Source organism: Anabrus simplex, chromosome 3, assembly GCF_040414725.1.
Source record: "Anabrus simplex isolate iqAnaSimp1 chromosome 3, ASM4041472v1, whole genome shotgun sequence".
Taxonomy (NCBI): domain Eukaryota; kingdom Metazoa; phylum Arthropoda; class Insecta; order Orthoptera; family Tettigoniidae; genus Anabrus; species Anabrus simplex.
Window position 1 is genome coordinate 505,517,209 of NC_090267.1, and position 26,473 is coordinate 505,543,681.

The following is a 26,473-nucleotide window of genomic DNA, read 5'->3' on the forward strand; positions in this document are numbered from 1 at the left end:
CTAAAACCTATTGATTGAGCATGGACATGAGTACATAAACACATTAAAATATATATGCCACATCATAAGACACTAAAAAATACAGTACATCAAACACATTAAAACATGGTATATTTTAAAAACGTCTATTAAAATTTGAGTTCATGTTGAGTTGCATTCATTCTTCAATCCTCTTGTAGTTCTTGTAGTTCTTGTGTTGATTAAGTAGTATTAGGTGAATATCGAGAATGTTCTATGGCTGATATACTTTGTATTGGTATGTTATAAGAACTCTTGTCATTAAAATTTGAAAATTGAGTACTGTGCAATTCAACTGTTGATGTAGTCAGGTAAGATTTGTATATACAGCAAGATAGGGTTTAATTTTAGAGCAGTTGGTGGTGACACCTCTCTCGTCTATGCACGTTATATGGTTGTTATCTGTAAAGAAAAGCTAATATGAGTATAGCGTATGTATGAAGGAATGCCTGGATGTATGTGTGAAATGAAAAGAGTACTTACTGTTGTTGCTGTGGACGTTGTGTACCGATATGTTTGGAGATTTGTTGTGTTCTGCTACGAGTACGCCTGGGGCTCATGTTAGCTGTGTGGAGGGATGTTGGTGGAGGGGATGGAGGAGTGGCTATTGTGAAGGTTGGGGCGGGGTTAGGTTTGTGATTCGTCGGTTTGTTATGACGTGTGTTTACTAATTTGAGATAGTCATTTTTTATTGCAGGAATGACTTTGTCAAAGATGATACTGGTTTTCTCCGTAATGTCGTTAATGTTATGATTGGGGTTAGGGTATTGATCCAAAGAAATATAGAAATCTTCGGTTATGTTGAGCAGGGGGGGGGGGGGGGCGAAGATTTCTATATTTCTTTGGATCAATACCCTAACCCCAATCATAACATTAACGACATTACGGAGAAAACCAGTATCATCTTTGACAAAGTCATTCCTGCAATAAAAAATGACTATCTCAAATTAGTAAACACACGTCATAACAAACCGACGAATCACAAACCTAAACCCGCCCCTACCTTCACAATAGCCACTCCTCCATCCCCTCCACCAACATCCCTCCACACACCTAACATGAGCCCCAGACGTACTCGTAGCAGAACACAACAAATCTCCAAACATATCGGTACACAACGTCCACAGCAACAACAGTAAGTACTCTTTTCATTTCACACATACATCCAGGCATTCCTTCATACATACTGCACCATCCTGAGGGGGTTTCTTTCTTGCACCATATTGGGCGACCTATCAATTGCTCCGGCTATTTTCCCCTCAACCATCCATCACTTCTACAGATCATTAAATGGATGAATGCATATAATAAAAATGATGCTAAGTGTCGGTAGCTATGCTCGCTTCTAATATTCTTTGTATAAACAGTTACCGCATCATAGACTTTAAGCGATATCGTAATCTTCATTTTTCCTATCACATTTATTGATATGATAAACCTTAAATTGCCACGCGACACCTCTCAGGGATAATTAAATTGCTTATGCGAACCGTACTATTTTTTACGTGAGATCAACTGAGACACCACATTTCCTTTTTAATAAATTACCATCGATACCATTCATCATCCAGAATCAATATCAAGTTTTCCAAGTCCAATCATTCGAAGAAAAGAAAAGAAAATAAATAAATTTTTTTTTTAAATGAACAAATTCAAAATCATTTATATCATAATGATATTAGCCTATCTCCTAAAATAATAACATCTAAATTGGATAATCTATAATTTATTTCATGATTCTAGAATCATAAAAGAAAATCTGATAATATTTATCAACATCAATTATCTTCCTCCTCTCTATAAAAGAAAAATTTAATTTAATCTATCTTCGATCAGATTCAACTATTCCTCTAGCATCGATTATGCGCATCACAAAAATAAAGGATTAATTCTCTTAATTACATAAATTGAAAGTACATATTCTTTCTATTGAAAACGTAGTATAACATTTTTGGGTTAAAAATAAATCTAAGTCCCTAAGCCTTATTAAACTTCATAATAAATATGCATAATCTGAGTCCATCAGTTCTTGTTTCTTTCTTTTTAAAAAAATGCTTATTTTCATCATTATCAAATTGATATTCTGTCACTATCACGCGTTTCTTTCGATGTTATAACGTTAGCGATCGCAAGTAAGTTCCAAATATATATCAGCTCAAAATGGCTATTTCAAATATATATCGTTCATTAAATGAGAAATATTGGTCACCTTGACCATGTCATTTGGTTAAAATATTCAAATAACACCTTAAAATTAAATGTAGGTATCGTGTAAAGAATAATTATAATCGTAGTTCAAATAGAAATTATACCTAACATGATTTATAGTTTTACCAATATCCAATCAGATATCAAAAATTCCGTAGGAATGCATTTGGTAACCTATTTTATCTAATTGTGGTAGAGATTTAAATTATGGAATTGTTCTATGAATTAAATACATTCTCGACATCAAACTTCAAATAATATTCAGTACAACGTTGATATATTATCTATGAAGACAACAAGTTTCCCTTCTTTTATTTCTTACTTGGATATTTAATATGAAGACAGTTTACGGTAACCCATATACGAAATCTGCGATGTATTTGATTGTATTCGTGTACCACTAACCCAATATATCTCGCATTACCATATTAATATCTTGCCGCATATGTCAAACATCACCATTGGCCAGTAATACGCCGTATTTACCGCCAAAATTATCCATAAGCATATCTATCTCTCCATTTACCAATATTAATTACCATAATATATCATTATTCATTCCCACAAACATATCTCAGCAAATAATTATTCGTAAATCCACATCAACATGCCACTCAAATCATAACTTCCCTACATAAACATTTATCATTTCCAACACAACGGCAAATCATCTTAACATCTCATTAATGTACTGCAACGGTACTCTTTTGGGTTAGATTTCATATATAATACACATAAACACGTTATCCTGAAAATGAAACACATATATAAACCAAACAAGTTAATATTTACTCTGTCATCGCGTCGTAACAGCAACCAGATATTAGTTACTCAGAAATCAACTATCTTCTTTAAAAATATTAAATTAGGGATACGTCTCTTTGTATATGATGTTTCAATCCCATAATGGTTGAAAATCACATTCTAAATCTCTCCTTGTTCAATTATAAACATTCCTATATTATGACATTGATTGTAAACTCTGGAAGAAATACCTATTCCCATAATAATAAGTCAACAAGGACAATCTCATTGCAAAGATGGCATCGACTGAGATTTTATCACGAAGAACTACGTAAAAACAACATACCAATGTTCACTACAGATATATGAATACTATATTTACTGCATATTAATTTCAAGATAATAAAGTAATTCTTTGGAACTTATCTTGCGATCGCTTACGTTAGATGACTGGCTTCGGCTTCGATGTTGACATCTTAGGACTGCGTAGATCGTCTCCATCCTCCGTTACGTCACCATCAGGTTGTAGTTTTGGGACCCGGGATAGTAGAAACAGCTGGGCGGTCTACGTCGGAAAGTCGGCTCCATCTCCGATTTAGCCTCTCATGTTGTAGCCGTCAGTCATCTGTGAAAGAAACATTTCCAAAATGGGAATTAATTTCAGGTCCATACTCTTGAGAATGAGAATCTAGTTTATATCTCTGATTCAGGTTATTAAGACAGTAATTCAATGTTAATTCCTTGCGGCAGTTTAACAGGTAAAAATCATCAAGTTAGCTTTCTAAAAAATTTCTTTTGTCCAGCTAATCAACCTATAATGCGTTAAACTCGACTTGATTTCTCGTAACGGCCTTCGGTCTATACTACGACTACTGTTCGGATATTTTTCAACTTGCTCTGATTTTCCGTCACGATATTTGTTCAAATATAGGTGTGATTCAAATATTTCTTCGCTTTGCAGGTTCTTCAGCCCGTAATAACTGCAATATCTCCCTTCTTCTTTATGCGAGGATTTTTTTTTTCTCGTGGATAAATTTACGTAGTTTTGCGTAACAGATTTTTTTTTATTGTTCACCTACTTCTTCTTTTTTAACAATTTTAAAAACCTTCTATTATTTTATCACGGCCGCATGGATCCTTTATAACTTTCCGTCTCACTCCGTGATCTAGGCATACTTAATTCGCCAAATAAACATCTTTGCCGTCACGTGCATGGCCTTCTTGATTTTTTACGTTCGTATTATATATATTCTGAAATCACGGCCTATTTCACGTAATATATGCGTTCTTTTCAGATGTATGGCCCAATTACGTAATCTTCGCGATCTCATTACCGTGCATGGCAAACTTTTAATGTCGTGTGACAACCTTTATTCCGTTATCAGGACGATGAAAACGGTACAATACGCTATACTCATATTAGCTTTTCTTTACAGATAACAACCATATAACGTGCATAGACGAGAGAGGTGTCACCACCAACTGCTCTAAAATTAAACCCTATATTGCTGTATATACAAATCTTACCTGACTACATCAACAGTTGAATTGCACAGTACTCAATTTTCAATTTTTAATGACAAGAGTTCTTATAACATATCAATACAAAGTATATCACCCATAGAACATTCTCGATATTCACCTAATACAACTTAATCAACACAAGACCCACAAGAGGATTGAAGAATGAATGCAACGCAACATGAACTCAAATTTTAATAGACGTTTTTAAAATATACCATGTTTTAATGTGTTTAATGTACTATAATTTTTAGTGTCTTATGATGTGGCATATATATTTTAATGTGTTTATGTACTCATGTCCATGCTCAATCAATAGGTTTTAGTTTAACACCATCACTACTTTTAATCAGAGTTATTTTAACGCAACATACTGCAATATATTTTACTTCCATTTTTCATTAGACATCCGGATGCTCTAACGTAACATCTTTGTAATTTTGTCTAATGACTGTAAATTTGTGTGCTAGCTGATGACGGCCAAGATAGGCCGAAACCGGTACTAGTGCAATAATTCATTCACAATAAATGTATTGATCTGTGGCACATTTTTCTTGTCTATTAGAATCCAATCAATACGGAATATGAAACTTATAAATAATGATACAGACCCGTGTCGGATCTGTAGTGAACTAAGTATCTCTAGGGTAAAGAAAGTGAAATCTGTCTGCAAACGAATAAGGGTAGAAAATCTCCAGGATGAGGAAATTAGACAGAAGTACATGGATATGATTAGTGAGAAGTTTTGAACAGTAGACAGTCAGCAGGTTCAGGACGTAGAAAGAGTGGCATACAGGGATGCTGTAATAGAAACAGCAAGGGAATGCCTAGGAACAACTGTGTGTAAAGATGGGAAAGGCGATCATCTTGGTGGAATGATGAAGTGAGAGCAGCTTGTAAACATAAAAAGAAGGCTTATCAGAAATGGCTCCAAACAAGGGCCGAGGCAGACAGGGATTTGTACGTAGATGAAAGAAACAGAGTGAAACAAATAGTTGTTGAATCCAAAAAGAAGTCGTGGGAAGATTTTGATAATAATCTGGAAAGGCTAGGTCAAGCAGCTGGGAAACCTTTCTGGACAGTAATGAAAAATCTTAGGAAGGGAGGGGAAAAGAAAATGAACAGTGTTTTGCGTAATTCAGGTGAACTCATAATAGATCCCAGGGAATCACTGGAGAGGTGGAGGGAATATTTTGAACATCTTCTCAATGTAAAAGGAAATCTTCCTGATGGTGTTGCGAACAGCCAAGCTCATGGGGAGGAGGAAAATGATGTTGGTGAAATTACGCTTGAGGAAGTGGAAAGGATGGTAAATAAACTCCCTTGTCATAAAGCAGCAGGATTAGATGACATTAGACCGGAAATGGTGAAGTATAGTGGGAAGGCGGGGATGAAATGGCTTCATAGAGTAGTAAGATAAGCATGGAGTTTTAGTAAGGTACCTTCAGATTGGACAAAAGCAGTAATTGCACCTATCTATAAGCAAGGAAACAGGAAGGATTGCAACAACCATCGAGGTATCTCATTGATTAGTATACCCGGCAAAGTATTCACTGGCATCTTGGAAGGGAGGGTGCGATCAGTCGTTGAGAGGAAGTTGGATGAAAACCAGTGTGGTTTCAGACCACAGAGGGGCTCTCAGGATCGGATTTTCAGTATGCGCCAGGTAATTGAAGAATGCTACGAGAGGAATAGGCAGTTGTGTTTATGTTTCGTAACTCTAGAGAAAGTTATGATACGGTACCGAGGTAAAAGATGTTCGCAATCTATGGAATTAAAGGTTGATTAATAAAATCAATGGAAGGCATTTATGTTGACAATTGGGCTTCGGTGAAAATTGATAGTTAAATGAGTTCTTGGTTCAGGGTACTTACAGGGGTTAAACAAGGCTGTAATCTTTCGCCTTTGCTGTTCGTAGTTTACATGGATCAACTGCTGAAAGGTATAAAATGGCAGGGAGGGTCTTCAGTTAGGTGGAAATGTAATAAGCAGTTTGGCCTATGCTGATGACTTGGTCGTAATGGCAGATTGTGCCGAAAGCCTGCAGTCTAATATCTTGGAACTTGAAAATAGGTGCAATGAGTATGGTATGAAAATTAGCCTTTCGAAGACTAAATTGATGTCAGTAGGTAAGAAATTCAACAAAATTGAATGTCAAATTGGTGATACAAAGCTAGAACAGGACGATAATTTCAAGTGTTTAGGTTGTGTGTTCTCCCAGGATGGTGATATAGTGAGATTGAATCAAGGTGTAGTAAAACTAATGCAGCAAGCTCGCAGTTGCAATCAACAGTATTCATTAAGAAGGAAGTCAGCTCCCAGACAAAACTATCTTTATATCGGTCTGTTTTCAGACCAACTTTGCTTTACGGGAGCGAAAGCTGGGTGGACTCAGGATGTCTTATTCATAAATTAGAAATAACGGGAGGGTACTTGGAATGAGGAGATAAAAGCTACAGGAATGAACTCGATGGATGAAGCTGTACGCATAAACCGGCTTCAGTGGTGGGGTCATGTGAGGGGTATGGAGGAGGATAGGTTACCTAGGAGAATAATGGACTCTGTTATGGAGGGTAAGAGAAATAGAGGGAGACCAAGACAATGATGGTTAGACTCAGTTTCTAACGATTTAAAGATAAGAGGTGTAGAACTAAATGAGGCCACAGCACTAGTTGCCAATAGACGATTGTGGTGACTTATAGTAAATTCACAGAGGCTTGCAGACTGAATGCTGAAAGGCATACAGTCTTTATTGATAAAGTATGTATGTATGAATGTATAGTATTTATGTATCGGTCTTGTCCACAGTAACAAGGAAATACTCTTTTTAATTTTCCGTAATTTCTGTATGTATGTATGTATGTACATGCATCACGAGAAAATGGCTGAAGAGAATTTAATGAAAATCGGTATACGAGGTCGGGAAATAAGTTATAAAAATCTAGGCTATAAATAATTTTATTCACGCTGAGAGAAATGGTAGTTGAGGGGAAGGCCTAAAATTTTTAATTTTTAAATATTTATGCTATTAGTGGTCCTATCCTAATGAAAATCGGTATGCAAAGTCAGGGAATAAGTCACTACAATCTAGGCTGTAAATAATTTTATTCACACTGAGTGAAATGGTGGTTATTTTCAAATATTTGTTATTATTGGCCCTATCGATAAATACTACATAACTAAAGTTATATAGTATTAAATTTCTGATCATTATACATTTTTACCGTACCGGCTATAATAAGAGATATTCATGAATTTTGAGTTTTATTGCTTAAGTCCATATCAGCGCTGAGTCACGAGGAAATGGGTGAACAGAATTCAATGAAAATCGGTATGTAAATTCGGGGAATAAGGAACTACAGTCTACATTATAAATAATATTATAAGACACCCTAGTATCACAGAGTCGAAAGAAAACTAAATGTGAAGGCCTACAATACAGATAGCTCATAAAATTGATCAACAGTAACATTACGTTGACCATTGTGTGTTGTGATGTGCTTTGTCTCTCCTGTTGCTACTCATTTCTGATAGATGATATTACTGCTGCGAACCGATTATTTTTTAAAATTTGCTTTACGTTGCACTGACACAGATAGGTCTTATGGCGACGATGGGATAGGAAAGAGCAAGGAGTGGGAAGGAAGCGGCCGTGGCCTTAATTAAAGTACAGCCCCAGTATTTTCCTGGTATGAAAATGGGAAACCACGGTAAACCTTCGCCAGGGCTGCCGACAATGGGGTTCGAACCAACTATCTCCTGGATGCAAACCCACAGCTGCGCGTCCCTAACCGTACGACCAATTCGCCTGATCATACCGAGTGTAACAGCCTGTCTGAATATTGGGGGGAAGTAACTGGGGTGTTACATAACGTTCTTCTTTAGCATCCCCTTCCTCTAGTTCATAAATTTTCTGATACTACTGGTACGTAACACACTGGTTCATCATAGCATTCCAGCTATTCATTCCGTACTCGGTGGCACTGATTGGAATGAGCAGTGTGCACACTTACATGAATAATGGCAGAGGAGTATTCACGGCTATCTGCGGCCTGGTCATTCCTGCACTGGGACTTTGGACTGTTAGATCGGCACTGTAATACTTTTCGTTAAAAGTGAGAAAATGTGCGGTTTTTCATTTGAACGAGTAGTTTATATGATAACATTGCTTTTAATCGCTACATTCCTACTGCCTTTTTTGCAGTGACCTATGTTGACTTCAGGTAGGAAAACTTCACAAAGACAGTCTTTCTGAGAATCCCGTAGCGAAGCACGGATACATGAGCTAGTACTTTAAATAAATGTGATGCATATTTCCATCTCATAATCTCACCTGGATGATCCTATCTTTCGCATAGTTGACATATGTCTGTACATGTTTATCTTTGTGAAGGAGAAGTTGTTTAAGAACCCAGAGGAGAAAAAAGAATTCCCAAGCAAAGATAACAAGTAAATTACCCAAAAATGCGATTAAAGGGGTAGAAGAAGAATGGATCTTGGTCAAAGAAACTCTTGTAAAGGAAGCTGGGGAAATCTGTGGGAAAACAAGTGCGACACCATAAGAGAAGGAAACACCTTGGTGGAATGACTGTGTGAAGACAGCAATAAAAGAAAATTATATCAAATAAAACGAAAAATGGGCAGTGGAAGAAATGAGGTAGAAATTGAAGGAATATCGGAACAAGACGTTGGCTATATATATATATATAAAAAAACTAGTCCAAGAAGAAAAGAAAAAGTGCTGGGATGACTTTACTGCCAGGATAGAGGAAGACTGTCAAGGAAATAGGAGGCTACTATATAAAGTAGTAAAAGGTAAAAGAATTGAATGTGGAAATATCCTTGAACCGGAAACAAATGATAGTAGTATGATAAGAACAGAGGAAGGGATCAGAGACGAAATGAAGACGTACTTCAGCATGTTGTTAAATGGAGATGGAGATAACACCACCACCAACAGCTGTAGAATACATTAAATCCAGAAAAACCCAACCCCATTAACATGGCTTGAAAATCAAAACAGCACTAGAGCACGCAAAGGGAAATCCTGAGGTTTTGATCTCGTCTCATGTACAATAAAGGCAGCATACCAGGCATAAATTGGCTATATAGAGTGCTGTCAGTGATCTGGGAAGGAAACAAATTCCCAGAAGATTGGAGAAAAGGAATCCTCATCCTACCGTTTAAAAAGGGCAACAGACAAAGATGGGGACTCCTGGCAGAAAGCTTATGGGGAGAAGAAAAACACAGAGTAGGTCATACAAAAGTTACAACAGTGACATAATCAGTAAAGAACACTTTGCCAACATTACAAAATACTGTCACAAAAACTGCTGTGGGAACACTGATATTCAATTGCTTTTATGCTCTGGATGCAAGTTTTAGTCAGTGCTGTGGCAGGTTGAGGGTAAAGCTGACTGATAGACATTTGTCTTTGCAGTTAAAAAGTGCCTATATTCATATTGTTAGCTAATTCTTTGTTAACAGCTTAAAACTAAAGTCCTATGTTATTGTTTGTTCAAGGTATAAACTGTGCAATGTACAAAATAAAAATGTATAATAAACAAAAATAATTGATGAAATATGACCTCTGTAACATCTTTTAAAATTATATAGCAACTAAAAGACAAGTATACAGTGCAATATAAATGGAAAATATCAAATATTTAAAATAATTATGATATATAAACCTAAGAAAATGTTTCCTAACACAAGAGTTTACATCTCTGTTTCATCAGCCATTTTCTCAGAAAGTGACTTTCCTACTGATGTCATTTTTCCATCAAACCTCTCAATTGGGACATTGATTTGCCTTAAAAAAAATAAAACACTATGTTTCAGTGAGGCTATCATCCATAAACCACAGTTATTTTCTTAATGTTTCCTTGTTCAATTAAGGTGCTTATTCATCATGTCTCTTCCTCAATTTCTTATGGGGAATTCATGAAAAATTATACTTAGAAATTTTAGGGAATGATGATGAGCCTGATTTGAGTATACTGTAGTGAAGATAAGTTACTGTGAAACAAGCTGTAGACGTTTGTCACACCATTGTCAAATTCTGGTAAAAGAGCCAACGAGAAACTATGGTGGTTAGCTTGTGTTCGAGAGACAATGGGTTTGAACCCCAGAATCGGCAGCCCTGAATATGGTTTCTGTGGTTTCCACTTTTCACACCAGCCAAATGCTGGAGCTGTACCTTAATTAAGGCCATGGTCACTTCCTAGCCCTTTCCTATCTCATCATCGCCATAAGACCTATCTGTGTCGGTGCAGTGTAAAGCAATTCGTAAAAAAAAAAAAAAAAAAAAAATTGAGAACGGGAGAACTGCAGTAACCTGAAGTTCTTGCAACAGCGACTCCAAGAAACTGTTCAATGTACCAGGCCTTCTCCTCAAGTCAAGGAAACCAACCATTCTGGACCATTAGCCAGCATAAAGGAGTCCCAGACTTCAGCCACCAACAGCTCAATGATCCCACATATCTTCCTCGACTTTAGTTACCTAGAGGAACTTGGTGCTGATTGAACCATTTGAGGACTAGTCGTGCCCGAACTAAGGCCACGCTGCACAAATGGGGAATAGTAGACTCCTCAATGTGTGACTGTGGATTCTCACAACAGACAGTGACCCGCGTTATTGAAGAATTCCCTGGGAGACATTTTCAAGGCAGCTGGAATGAACTGCTGGATGCCATGCCAAGAGCAGTGAAGTGGATCATGTCATTGGACATCAGACTTTAGCCTGCTGGGAGATAAAGATGTAGATTTTATGAATGATTTTATGATTTACATGTTCATTTCATTGTAAATTGCTGTCATGTTACATTAATAATATAAACTTTTCCTTAGCATGGATATGTTGTTTTTGCAGCAATGATCTACTTTCTATGTACTGATACTATTCAGTAAATTCACTTTCACTTGTGTTGTGATTAAATTATTACAGAAATGTACAATATGTGTATTATACTATTAAAACAGACAAATAATACCCAGATTCTTGTTTAAATTAAACAACTATCAGTAACTGTTAAGACAGTTGAAACTCCTGATGTTCATGTTTACAGATAGAATTCTATAAAGTAACAGGTATACTGCCTGACAAGAAAAAGTTAAGCACCCAGAAGGAGTGGGTGCAAGTGAATGGAACTACATATGCTGAAAGACCATCTGCCTTTATTGAACTGATCACAATATAGGATGGAAGAGATAAGGCCGTTGGCATTTCCAGTGGAATGTTGGCGCCAGGTCAGTAGGGTGTCGCACACCCCGGTCCGCGATGCTTGCCCTTATGCGGTTTGGAATGGTGTCAAACAGCCTGTGGAACCTCTCCTGATGCAAGCTCGTCCACAGTTGTTGCAGCTGTCCCTTCACATTCCGCAGGTTGGTACTAGGACGGAGTCCCATTCCAATATCATCCCACATGTGTTCAATGATGGAGAGGTCCGGGATCTTGCTGGCCACGGGAGGACCTCAGCATGCTCTAGGCAGTCCATAGACACACGTGTTGTGTGTGATCGTGCATTATCTTGTTGGAACACTGTCCCAGGGTGCTATGCCAAAAAAGTTAAGACGTGTGGATGCAGAATGTCTGTGACGTATCGCTGTGCCGTCAAAGTCTTCCGAAGCACTATTAGAGGTGACCTGAACACATATTCTATGGCTCCCCACACCATGATGCCAGGAATTATGCCTTTGTGTCTTTCCGCATTATGGGCAGGATCTGCACTCTGCCATCGATGCCTCCAAACCCGCACACGATGGTCATTGGAGGTTATGGAGAAGCGGGACTCATCACTGAACATGATGAGACGCCAGTCATCCTCTGTCCATGCCCCCCAGTCAAGGCACCACTCCATACACAGGCGTTGGTGTTTTGCTGTCAATGGCAACCGACACATGGGGCGGTAGGACCCCAGTCCGGCAGATGCCAGTTGTCGAGTCGGTGTGCGGGAACATATAGGATGTTGTAGCGTCGCCAGTACATGTTCGCGAATGGCGGGTGCCAAAGTTATGGGATCCCGCAATACTTGGCGCACCATGTGATGGTCCTCCCTTGGGGTGGTGTTCCTTGGTCGACCCGAACCTGCACGACGTGACTGCTTGCCTTCATGTAGCCATTGAGTCCAACATCGGGCCACATGTCTGGCAATTACACGATATGATCAACCAGCCTCATGCAGTCCCACAATGCGGCCTCTTGTCAAATGCTGTAAATTCGTGGATAGGCTGTCTAACACGTCTGCGAGGCATAGCAGGTGCTTCGTACTGTACGTAGTCCTCTCTGCACATCTTGCTTAACTGTCTGACTCATAGCAGTTGACTGGTAACAGCTTATCAACAACAGGGCATTGCCATCTGGTGGGCGTTCTACACATTACAGATCCTTGTAAATCTAATCATTTACTCACACATCAATGGTATGCATGTATACTGAAATGGGATAATATTGGACCACTCCTTCTGGGTGCTTAAATTTCTTTTTGTCAGGCAGTGTATATTGTAAAAACTTAGTATTAAATCTACACTGCTTGTTTCATAAGCATCCTCACATCTTAACAAATGCCATTATAGGCTCCATGATAATTTAGTATTAAACAAAGCCCTAACAGGAGCAAGACAAAATATATGCACTATTTAGAGAAAACTACTCCAAATATGCAATCGTGTATGCAGTAAGAATCACGGTTGACAGTCCTGAATTCTGAGAAAAGTTTAAACATTTACAAATGCCTCTGCCTAATATTCTAATATGAATACATCAGTGTTGGAAATGAATAAATGAGTGTCAATGTCGTTTCCTCCCAGGGACTCGAACTCAGGACTGCTATTCCCTCCGAGGATCGAACCCCAGGAAACGTAGGAGGAATTGCTGTACCTGATATATAAGGATCCGCCAATAATAGAGGCCAGAAGACAGATATAGGCATACCTATAGGCATACCTGGTAATAAGAAGGGTTGTAAAATAATTATATTCATGAAATTGAAAAGTTAAGAATAGAAGTCATATTTCGTGCACGGTGAGAAATCTTGAGCAACAGAGAAGTTTGTCATACAGGACGTGAGTCATGTTGACCGGAGCATAGGTCAACGCAGTAAGAAGGTACTAGAAGGTCTCTTGGATATAGGCTCTGATTGGCTAGAACTACGCAAAGTTCGGTAGTCACGTACGCCGGTTTCCACAAGCTTCCAGAACATGGGGTGTGACCCCGGAGGCTATAAAAGGTCTTAGGAAGCCATGGATTGGGGCTTCTATCATTCATCTCGCGGACGAGTTGCTAGCAGAATCTTTGCCAGTTGGCAGGACGATTACGCAACCAATAATAATAAGTCTTCTCATACCTGATTTAGAACAGAAGACTAGTAGACAACTTCTCGCTCAAGACTTGCCAACATTAAGTCTTGCAATTAATGTATGTAGTGTACATAATGTAATTAACTCTACATATCAGAACACATTATCTTCGTGGGAATCCACTTCGACTTCCTCCTTCTCTTCACATTAGTTGAAACTTCCCTACCTGTTTGTTCCTACCGCTTGGGAATGATCCAACCAATCTGACATTTTCCTACCAGCTCAACTCCTGTCTGTCATAACAGAAGACAAAAAATTTTGGTGTCAGATGTGGGGTAGGAAGCAGACAACCTCAGCAGAGGAGACGAATTATTTTAAAGCCCTGCAGAAGAGGCTTAGCTCAAGACAGAAGTAACGGCCCAGCAGAGTTCCTGTTCCAGTGAGAGGTGCCAGCAGCATGGGAACAACAGCCTACTGAGCCAGCCCAGTGTGCGGTAGCAGACAGCAACCGGAGACCGAGGCTCCAGCCCGTCTTCAACACCAATCAACCTTAAGGGTGAGTGCTTGTAACTTTCTCTTACTATGATGGCAGAGTCAAGTGAAATGGGTAATTTGGTAGACGATGTTAGTGATGCAGGATCCGATACGGGTAGTGTGCATGCAGAAGAATGATTATTTATATCGGCAGCAGAAGGCCATAAGTTAATAGGTCATGAATTTGACGGCAGTAAGCCGGAACGCCTCCGCGAATTCATTGCGAATGTAGAAGCCGCACACTGCATGGTACGGCCCAGTGAGAAGGCACTGTTCTTTAAATATATCCTAACAAAGATAATGGGTCCAGCTCGCGAGAAGTTATTATCACGGGGGGATATTATAAATTGGAGGAATGCAAAGAGTGCTTTATGAGAATATTATGGCAAACACGGCACATTAGAACTGTATCTATGCAAGTTATTCCAGTCCAAGCAGGGAACTAGGGATACCGTGGCAGAATGGGCTCACGAAGTTGAAAAAATTGTTGTGTTTAGGAACGCGATTCTAGAGGAAGAACAGATAGAAGACCGTGAATATCAGTGCCGGTTGATAGTTAAAATAGCCATTGCCGGGTTCACGCAAGGGTTCCGAAATAGGAGAATTCAGCACAAGGTGCAGGACCGAGATCCGATAACATTCGAAGAGGCTGTAAGTACAGCCAGACTGGAAGAGGCATTACTGCTCTCTCAAAAAGAGCGTGAAGCCTTATACAAGCCACAGCCAGCTAGAACCCTTCATAAGGAAAGTTGGCAGGTAGTGCCTACCAAGGGCAGCTCTAAAGGCAACTCAGGGCGACGTCAAACAATGGGAAATACGCAAGGCACATCCTGATATGCCCTGGTGACTTGCTTCAAAGGTAAGCAAGAAGGCATATCGCAAAAGAGTGCGACCGGCCAAGATCCATGTCTGACACACCGGCGCTTAAGTGCACGTATTGCAGAAAACTAGGTCATAAGGAGCGAGAATGTAGAAAGAAATTAAGAGACCAAGAGAAACCTACTACCGGTGAAGTAAAAATAGTCAGGTCCACGAAGGTACCATCCAAGGTACAATCCCAGCATGTGCGGGGAACAGCATCAAAAGGGGCGAACTGAGCCCATGATACGATGCTACGAGTGCAATGAAGTGGGTCATAAGAGGCCCGAGTGTCCATGACGTAATAAGGACCGTGGATGTGCACGTAAACGGTGTTATGCTTTGGGAGGCAAGGACATTTACGGTGGCAATGTACCGCCAAACGAAGCCGAGAGGCTCAAGATAGCCCTCAAGGAAAGGGCCAGAGAGTAGTCCAGGCTAGTGCGACACAAAATAGCCAAGACAAGCCGGGTAGTCCTTCTATGCGCAATCACTGCCGTAAATCACGGTGTATGATATGTAAGCGATGGTCTCACGATAGCGAGGACTGTTGGTTCAATACCCGGGACACGTTAAACTAACAAGGGGTCACGAGCAAGGGACAGCAGTGAAAACCCCGAAGGTATCAAGTCCTGCCGCAGCAGAATTATCCAAGACCGAAAGCACAATCTTGATAGATTTAGATGGTCGGAGAGACCCTGTTAGATTTTAAATAGATACAGGTAGCGATGTATCTCTCCTCAAGGAAAAGTGTGCACCTAAAGACGTCTTCGTGAATCGAAAGGAGACCCTCCAGCTGAGAGGTATCAGTGGAGACGTAGTATTCAAGAAGGGGAAGTTCAAATCCCAATAGGAGGAAAAATTCTAGAATTCCACCTAGTAGGTAATGATTTCAATCTGAAACAAGATGGGATCATTGGAAAGGATGTCCTGCATAATAGTATATTAAATTACCAGGATGGGTATGCGCTAATAGCAGGAAAGAAATATCCCTTTGGTGCACGGGAAGCCATGTGGGTCACTTTAGAACCCCGAACTGAAAAGATAGTGGCTATCGAAGTAGATAAATAGAATACTGAAGGCCTTATTGAAAAGCAAGAAGTAAGACAGAGCATTTACTTAGCAGAGTGCCTGACCAAGTAAAAAGATGGCTATTGCCGGTATGTTGAACACTGCTGATAAGACTTGGAGATTACTAAGTCCAGTGTTGGAACTTCACGCTGTAAGGAATGAGACAGCTGAATCACCCACTGCAGTAAATAAGGTCGAGCGAGCCGCCTTATCTTGAACAAGCAGCGGAACGCAAGAGCACTCGGAGAACGGCAATAATAATAATAATAATTGTACCAGGCGGTACACTTCCACGCCGCTAATTCAAACTTTGCGCCAGTTGAAACTCCTCTACTGGAGGAAGCCTGAACTCTAACAACCATGTTAATTCTAAAGGTTATCAGAAGATGTCGCTATCTGTAAATTTTGAAGCGTTCTGAACTGTGTCTTTTTCGATTTATTTTTGTTTTCTCTGTAGTGAGAAGTGTGAACATTCTCTTCTAGATGGCACTACTGAAGAAATACACGGTGCACCCTAGTGCGAAGTGAAAGAACTTTTTTTTTTTTTTTTTTTGAAGAATTCTAGTATGCATAAGTTTGTTCTTTGTTAAATTTCTTTCTATCATTGTTTAGGTTGGCTGTATAACCCTTGTCTTTCCCCCAGTTTTGAATTCTACCAATGAGTAATTTTTGTAATTAATTTTCCACCAATCCTAGATGTCTTCTTCAGTTTTGACTTGTAATCTTTTGGCCGTCCAATAAAAAGCTTGTGGGCGGGTGTTATTATTCATGAAAGGTCTCGAATGTTCCGCGAGGGTATATAAACTGCTGATTTTCGGGTCTCTGCGCCACTTCAGTAACATCTCTCAAAGTGTAAATTATGTAGCAGGGGGTGGGAAGCGCCTCTTTCGTCGGGCAGCGGTTCATCCATAAGGTAATGGCCTTTTAATAACTTCTTTTCTTGCTAGCTCAGCAGTTTAACCCTCGGGGCGGGTTCGAAACTTTTATCATGTAACTTTCCTTTAAAATGTAAAAGACTCTTGGTATAAATTCTATCTCTTTAAACTACAAATTGGGATAGAGAGTGCCTACCCTCTCGAGCTCCATTTCATATTGTTTTTGAGGTGACTGCGTTTTCTCAACCATTTTTCTTCGTTTCGTAATGTAGTAAGTTTTCCTATCGTGTCACCTCTTTAGTATGGGATTAGCCCTTGCATATGCGGCCTAGTGCCAAATAGGTTTTAAATAAAGTGTATTAGGAGTGCAAGGACGCCTCCTCTCAAGTTGGTATTTTGGAGGCCATGTAATTTTCCTGTTTCTTTAATGAATAGGCCTCAGTAGGTTGGGTATTTTTACCCCTGTTTTCATGTGCTTGGAGGTCAACTTGAAGGTGGAGTTTGGTGTGGCCTTTGATAGGCTTGAACTTTAAGAGCGGGTTGCTCTTTCTTAAAATTTTGATTTCTGTGTGCCTCGAGCAGGCTTTACTGAGTTATAGGGAGCGAGTGCTCCGGGGCATGATTGGGGTTTTCTGCCCCTTTGTTAAACCTTGTGTATAAGTAAAGTTGGGCTCATTGCTCAGGGATTGTGTTTTAGAACTCGGAGCCCAATACACATTAATAAATTGTAATTGTACTTTCTTAACTTGTTGCTATATAACCAAGTTCCTGTTGTAATTGTTATTTCTTGATCTTGAAAAGAAAATATAACCTTGTTGAATTTTAAATTAACTTTAATTTCGTAAGTTGAGACCTATTCCCGCCCGCACCTTCTTTCACCTCTAACTACCACGGAAAACTCCATAACAATAATAATAATGTCAATGGTGAAGAAGCGGAGACCAGCTTTCCTGTTACCAAGTCTAGGGTTCAAAAACTGTGAGAGCAGTTGCGTTTAGATCATTTAGCACCTAAGGATCGCGAAGAGATATGTGCGATCTGTACCGCCTACCAAGATGTATTTTACTTGGAAGGTGATAAGTTAGCGCACGCGTATGTGCTGCAACGTGCCATTCCGACACCCGCAGATCAGCCTCCCATACATCTACGGCAATATAGATTGCCCGAAGCCAAGAGATAGGTAGACAAATTGACAAAATGCTAAATTATGAAATTATAGCTCCTTCTACTTCTCCATGGTCCTCACCCATTCTTCTGATTCCCAAGAAAATGGACGCCTCTGGGAAGCAAAAATTTTGATTAGTAGTTGATTTCTGTGAGCTAAACCGGGTTACAATCGGTACAGCGTACCCGCTTCCGTTAATTACGGAAATACTAGGTGCCCTAGGAAAAGCACGGTACTTCTCCACCATGGATCTAGCGCATGGCTATCATCAGGTCACGTTGAAGCCCGAAGACAGAGAAAAGACTGCATTCTCTGCACTAGGGAGACATTACAAGTACCTAAGGATGCCCATGGGGATCCGAGACACCCCCGCAACATTTACGCGGCTAATGAAAACCGTACTGACAGGGCTAGAAGACATAAAATGCCTTTTTTATTTAGACGACGTCATCGTCTATGGTAGCTCGATAAAGGACCATAACCAGAAGCTTCGAGGCGTATTTCAACGGCTGAGAGAAGCCAACTTGAAAGTAGGACCGGATATCGTTCTACGTTGCGAATTTGACGTAAATAAATATCACACAAGAACATGTTCACTGCCTTGTATAAATGACTTTATTCACACTGTGTTTATTTATTCACGAAGCACGAGATACAGCTACACTGAGCAAATTTCACTTGCACTGTCAACAGACTATGTAACAAACGTAAACTTTCATAATAAAATATAACAATCATAACAAAATATAACAAGGTCAGGTACACATCCTGCTTATAACTGTCCAAATCGAAAACCATGAGAATGTCCATTTTCATAGCCAAGTCGTCGTGGGTCAATATGGTTGTATAATCCCTTCACATCAACTTATCTTTAACATACTATTTACACACCTCTCGAATACACGTTTATTTGATGCTATATCAAGCTCTTGTCTCCTATTAATATTGTTAAAGAGTGTTGGGAGGCGGATTAGGAAAGATCGTTGAAGTATTGAGTGCTGAGTGTGGGGAATGTGGAGAAGGTCTTTGGTTTTGGTGGAACGGGAAGGAACGCGGAGAGAGAAGAGTGAGACAAGATGTTCCGAGCGGTAATGTCCATTTAAGATCTCGTGGAGGAAACTCAGGTCAGCTACCTGTCACCTGATGTGCAGCGGTGACACATTAATTGCCATTAATACCTGCTGCGTATACCGATTTCTGAGCTTGGGGTTTCTGTTCTTTACAATTGCAGCAAAGAAGGACACTGCTCTGTCTAACTGCTTAGTATTGGAGGGGGCGGCTGTTGTCCAAATCGGAGAGCAGTAGTTTAAGAGAGGTTGAACGATTGTGAGGAAGAAGTGACGAAGAGCAATGGGGTCAGAAATTTCCGTGAAGCGATAGAGAATGCCTAGTAATTTCATAGCCTTGGTTGTATATGTTTCTGTATGGGTCTTAAATTGTAATATTGTATCGAATATTACACCTAGGTCACGCTGTTGCGTAACCACGGTGGTGGGGGTGGGCTTGTCGAGTAGGTAATATGATGTCGGTAGAGGAGATTTACGTAGTGTTATGGTCATGTGGCTGCATTTTTGTGGATTGGGGATAAGTTTCCAAGTACGGCACCAGTTCGAGAGGGCATTAAGTGAGGACTGTAGCTGAGCTGCATCTGCTGGATTCACAACACACAATTATACACACTAGCAAATGATACTATATACAACACTCAATAGCAGATTACCCTGAAGTCGATTCTGACCGTTACAGATATCGACAACACTGACGTGCGCACTATAACATACTCCCTCTTGAATTCACCGCCTCACTCACTTGAGCCCAATACTCAGACTGTCTCACTGATTTGACAGCTCGATATTTATACTATTCGATCAACCATCTAGAATGATCGACTTCTGGAAGAGTTCTTACAACACTCTAATGAAACACACTCGAAACATCGATCGACCAGCTAGTCGAACGGGTACTCGTACGTTTCTTCAATATTTTAAAATGTACATGGAAATATCTACAACATTCGTAATGTCTCTACATGTATCTGGATAATAAAACCTTACAGTAAGTTTCCAGAACCCTTCATATATATACCAAATTATAGTACAATAAGTCTAACATACAAACATTATGGAATTTTCTACCGCTTTCGACTCTATAGATTTTGAGGTTAAACAATACACGATATGTATTTGAGGTTATACAATTTTATACTACATATTTACAGGGAAATCATATATTTATCATATTTAACATTTAATAAAAGATAATTTAGCCTTCTATAACTATATTAAAATATATTAAACATAATAATTGAAGGTTTTACACCAGTTGCAGCGTCGTACGTACGACACGGACAAGTGAGAGTTCTTACGAACCGAAGTCACCTTTTTAGGTCACGTCATTACAAAGGATGGAGTCCAACCTGATGAGAGGAAAATCCAAGCAGTAAGGGATTTTCTACAACCCACTACCACAAAACAGTTGAAGGGATTTTTAGGGTTGTAGGTTAATACCGTAGGTTCATACCTAATTACAATAAGATAGCGAAGCCACCGTACGAGCTCCTAAAGAAGGTCGTGGGCCGATGACCTTCGATGTTAGGCCCCTTAAAACAACAAGCATCATCAAAGAAGGACATACCATATGTGTGTGGACAGAACAGCAGGAACATGCGTTCCAAGTGCTGAAGCAGAAACTCATTGAAAAACCACCCTGACTTTGAAAAGCCATTCATTCTAACCACAGACGCAAGTGGGGATGCATTAGGTGCTATACTGTCTCAGGGTCTGTTAGGCAAGGACTTGCCAGTGACTTATGCCAGTAGGACATTAAATAAGGCAGAAAGGAACTACAGCTCCATGGAAAGGGAAGCACTGGCCATTGTATTCGATGTGAAATATTTCCGTTCTTATTGGTTTGGTCGCCATTTCACAGTGGTGATCGACCATAAACCGTTAAAATGGGTCCTCAATGTACGAGACCCATCTTCTAGGCTACTGAAATTTCAGCTAAAGTTAGCTGAATACAGTTTGATATTGTATATAAAGAGGGCAAGCGTAATTGCAACGCGGATGCCCTGAGCAGAATTCCTGCTATCTCTGAACAGGGAGTGAGAATAGTTAGCTCTGAAGGCCAAGAGCCGGACACGGCAGGCAGTAGGGAACGAAGTAACGAAAGGACGTAGACTCCTAACACAAGGTCGAACGGGGAAGGCGAGCAGACAGATATACTCAGCTCTGAATCTGAGGATGCTTCGGTAGAGGTGACAAAGCCTGAGAATGAAGTAGGAACACCTGCTACAAGCGAACCAAAGTCCGAGCTAACAGAGCAGGAAAAACGGAACATAATCGAAGAAACGCATGCTTCGCTGGTCGGAGGTCACCAAGGCATTGCCAGGACGTATGCTAGGGTGAAAGACCACATCCAATGGGATGGGATGCATAAGGACATAGAAAACTATATCCGTTCATGTCCTTCTTGCCAAAAGAATAAGATTAAGTAAAGGCGCCAATGATAATAACAGACTCACCAGCCACGGTGTTTGATAAGGTCGTATTAGATATCGTAGCCCCTCTGGACTTGACAGAGGCCGGAAATCGATATATACTCATCTGTCAGGACCAGTTATCAAAATACCTGGTCGTGAGTGCAATGCCAGACCAGAGCACAGAAACAGTAGCCAGAACTCTGATAAATAATGTAATCAGTGTCTTTGGAATACCAGGAACGATCTTAACCGATCAAGGGGCGAATTTTATGGCGGACATGTTTAAGAAACTGTGTCGAACCTTACGAATTAAGAAGGTACACACAGCCGCTTTCTGCCCACAATCGAACGGAAGTCTAGAAAGATCACATAGAGTGCTAGGTGAATTTCGGAGACATTATGTGTATAACTCTCAGAATGACTGGGATAAGTATCTCCCAATGGCTATGTTTGTGTATAATACCACCAGACATACTAGCACTGGATACACACCGTTTGAATTGATATTTGGAAGAAAGGCCAATATCCCAGGTGTACTTCAGAGAAAACCTGAGCAAACTTACAATGAGTATCAAAATGTGGTAGAAGAATTAACTCGGCGACTCCGGGAGAGTCAAGAGATAGCTAGAAAAACTCTAATTAAGAGTAAAGAGCTAGAGAAGTGTCGGTATGATGAATCGCAGAACGAAGTTTCTTTCAAGGAAGGAGACTTAGTATTACTCCGTAATGATGCCCTAAGACGAGGGCGTATACAAGATCATGAAGGTAAACGGTGTGAACTGCACGCTTCAGTTGAATAAGCAAGGAAAGCAAACCATAGTCCACAAGAATAGATTAAAGCTGTATATTAATTAGAAAGGGCATAGATATTTGTTAATTGGCTCTAATTTAGGTCGTGGTAAATTACGCTCCCTTTACCCCAACGACAATGTGAACTTTCGATGGCCGCTGATAGGGTTAGTATAAAATACCCAGTCAGGCCACGTTCCAAATTAGGGATATTAATGTTAGAAATTTAACCCAGAAATTTTAGAGCGAAGATTATTGGTACGGGACGTCAAACAGTGCACGATCCTCGGTATCTGTTGGAAAGACCACAGTGGCAAGGCTGTGAGTCTAAATGTCAACCCTCGCCAAGCTTGACCCACGGGGTCTTGAGCTGAGCACAAGGCTCACTCATATAGTGAAAGTAGAAGGCTTAAAAGTCAGTTCCAAGTTAATAGGGGTATTGCAAATGCGCAACCTAGTGTCTTATTGAACAACATGATAGAAAGGAAACTTCATTTAAATTACCAATATGAAAAGGTAAGAAATTGTGAATAGATAGTCACAGAGTCACTGATCAATGCCAAGGAATTAAGCTATACAGTAATTCTCTCACAAGGGAGAGAATGGAATGAGTGCTGTTAGTAAGGTACACGGAAAAACCCAGTGTGGTACCGGGGATTAACACGAGCAACCCTACACCAGAATAGTACCACGACTCGATCCAGCCTATCGTAGGAGGCGACAAATGGATTCTCATAGTGAGCGGCCTTGCATTTAGTCCTTATAGCACGAATGCGGGCGCCTTATGGGAGGTGTGAATTCCCGTGGGACGGATTCCACGTGGGGGTATGCCACCACCGGGCCGGTGGCTACCCAAGGAGGTGCGATTTCTGCAGTGCGTGGAATCCACCTAAAAAGGGGGATTGTAAACTACAACCATGTCTTTGTTGTTATTATGAACTTATAGGATGAGCAACTACGTTCACATAGAACAAGGTATTAGAAAATACTAGAATTTTCCCAAAAAGCATTATCATGATGTAGTAGGAACTGTGCGATCTCTGACAAGAACAGAACCCTCCACCACGCAACTCTGTGCCACTCTGCGCAGAATGAATAACTGGGGAACATATGCCCCACAAGACATTACCCTCAAGGTAAAATTCTGACCTTCAAATTACATAGCTGTTACCTTAGACCGGAAACGCTATGTCTCCTATCAGAGGATTGAAGGCAGAAGGTGAGCCACCCTTGGCTGGGAGTCACCCCTTGAGAAGACCCCGTAAGGCGGGTAGTTACCTGAGTGCTTATGGAGAGCCAGGTAAAGAAGAGCCATACTCTGCATCCAAGATTGTATTGGAAAGGGCTCTTATGAACTCAGGACTCATGTTACCGAAGGTTGCCGTGAGACTAATAAGGAAAAATGAATTTAATACCACATTCATAGAATAGAACCAAACCCGAGACCCACGGCACCGCAACCACCGTGCGGTCAGTAAAGGCAGTAATACAGCGAGGAAAACTCGAAGGTCATTCAGGGATGAATAGTGATAGCCTGTTGTGTTAACACCTAAGCGTTGTGATTATCTAACTCAAATATAAGACAAGCTAGACGTAAGACAATAGGAAGTCAGCTTGCCAAGGATAAGAGAGACCGTATTCAAATTACAGGCATGATGTCCAGGACGGCGACCCTGCTATTGCTGATAACGCTGGTAGCTGCCGGCGAGCCGTCAGACCTACAGATAACTCCCTACGATAACATGCTGCCAGGCATGTACTTTGAAGATATGGGAGAAGTAAGACTGTATATCACAGAGTGGACATTAATTACGTACGTCCAGTTAAATAAGTTGTCCCAGATGTACAATTTAGCCTGTAAGAATTTACAAAGGACCCAGACTCTTTGTATTAATATTGAAAAAGAAATGCACTTATCATGCCAACACGACATAAGGCTAGTAGAACTACAATTGGCACGTATACAGGAATTAAAAGATATAATAAAGAAAATTGAAAAGGGAAAGGTATTAGAATTGGACAGTAAACAAAGTAAAAGGGGACTAATTAATGTAGTGGGAATCATATCTAAGACATTGTTCGGAACCCTCGATGAAGAGGACACGAGGTTTTACCAAGGTAAAATTAATGAGCTGCAGCAGGAATAATTATCCCTTAGAAAATCAACAAAGGAACAATTAGTAGTAGTAAGATCCACTCTTCAGTCGGTTAACAACACTCTATATGATGTCACAACTAACGAATTGAAATTAAGTGAAAATTTTGAGCAACTAAAGACGTACGTGCAGAATGAAACCTTACAAATTTCATAGGCCTTCCGACATTCTGAATTTCAGATAATGTTAAATAAACACGTAATAGAATTACAAGGTGTGTTAGTTCAGCTGCATCAGCACTATCAAATAATTTTAGATAGTATAGTAAATGCTCGATTAGGACTAGTACAAGTAAGAATTCTTAGTCATGATGATATCCTGAAAAGCTTATAAGAAGGTACAAGGGGAATTTCCCAAGGGTTATGATCTGCCAGTAGAGATAAGAGAGAGTTATGGGTACCTCACATATCAAATTTCATCAGTGACCGTTTACCTAACAAAAGACTCTTTGGTATATATTTTAAGGCTTTCACTGACAAATGGAATTAAGTATTCCCTATACAAATGTGTTCCTTTCCCTACTAAAATAAAGAACAATCCCAACCACTTTGTATACCGACAGGAAGAAAAAGTTTAAATTTAAATCTAAGAATTTCATTTTTGTCCGTATTGAACTGAGAATGGAAGATAGGAAACTTAAAAGGGTCCACCTTTTCAATACAAAAATGTTATAGATTATTTACAACATATATTTACACTTGGAACTAGTTTCGACGCTGTTTGGCGTCATCTTCAGCCAAAATGTGGGAAATAGGCTAGCATGTAGACATTTATATTATACAAGGCGTTACATTAAACAATACAGATCTTACGAGGAGATAAAAACAGGGACGAATATAGAAACAAATGAATCGTTGGGAAAGCAAAAGTTATACATATTAAAAATAACCTTAACCACACATCTTGCAGTGCGAAAATATTCGCCTTGAATGATTCCTGAAATACATAACGCACGCGCACACATTTCTGAAGAGCCAGCAGGCAGGAAAAAGTAAAGTGAAACATTAAGAGTTCTTCTGAGAAGAGTTCATCATTTTTTCTATGTTCTGACTAACTAATGAAGTCTCCCTTGAGTTCCTGATAAACATACACACAGGAAATTCTCCTTCACTCTCAACAATAGCTATAAAGACCAACGGTAAATTGCATTTTAAATATTGTGCAGAGACGTGTTCATGATCTTGAACATGATGTAACTTCTTCATTTAACCCAATTTTTTACACAAGGTGTTACATTAAACGGTACACATCTTACGAAGAGATAAAAACAGGGACGAAACAAATGAATCGTTGAGAAAGCAAAAGTTATACATATTAGAAATAACCTTAAACACACATCTTGCAGTGCGAAAATATTTGCCTTGAATGATTCCTGAATACAAAACGCACGCGCACACACTTCTGAAGAGCCAGCAGGCAGGAAAAAGTAAGGTGAAATCTTAAGAGTTCTTCTGAGAAGAGTTCATCATTTTTCTATGTTCTGAATAACTAATGAAGTCTTCGTTGAGTTCCTGATAACATACACAACAGGAAATTCTCCTTCACTCTCAACAATAGCTATAAAGACTAACGGTAAATTGTAATTTAATACTGTGCAGAGACGTGAAAGCATGATTTTGAAAATGATATAACTTCTTCATTTAACCACCTTTGAAAGTCTCTCTCTATATTACATAGCTTCATTAACACCACTATTCTGTAGATGCACAAAATAATCTTGTAATCTTCACAGATCCGGTATTCAGCTCGACAAGAA

The 26,473-nt window shown here is 39.8% G+C and overlaps 1 protein-coding gene across 3 annotated transcripts in view; it reads left to right on the forward strand.

Moving 5' to 3' along the window:
• thoc7 (THO complex 7) overlaps nt 1-26,473 on the forward strand; it is a 97,065-nt gene that overhangs the window by 37,659 nt on the left and 32,933 nt on the right. Inside the window, exon 1 of one of the 3 annotated variants that reach the window (XM_067143672.2) lies at nt 20,251-20,346. The exons of the other annotated variants lie outside the window; for them this stretch is intronic. Within the exon in view, the coding sequence (XP_066999773.2) occupies nt 20,321-20,346 (26 nt within the window). The 5' untranslated portion in view covers nt 20,251-20,320. Of the gene's footprint in view, nt 1-20,250; nt 20,347-26,473 lie in introns of those variants that run through there. 3 annotated transcript variants of the gene reach the window in all.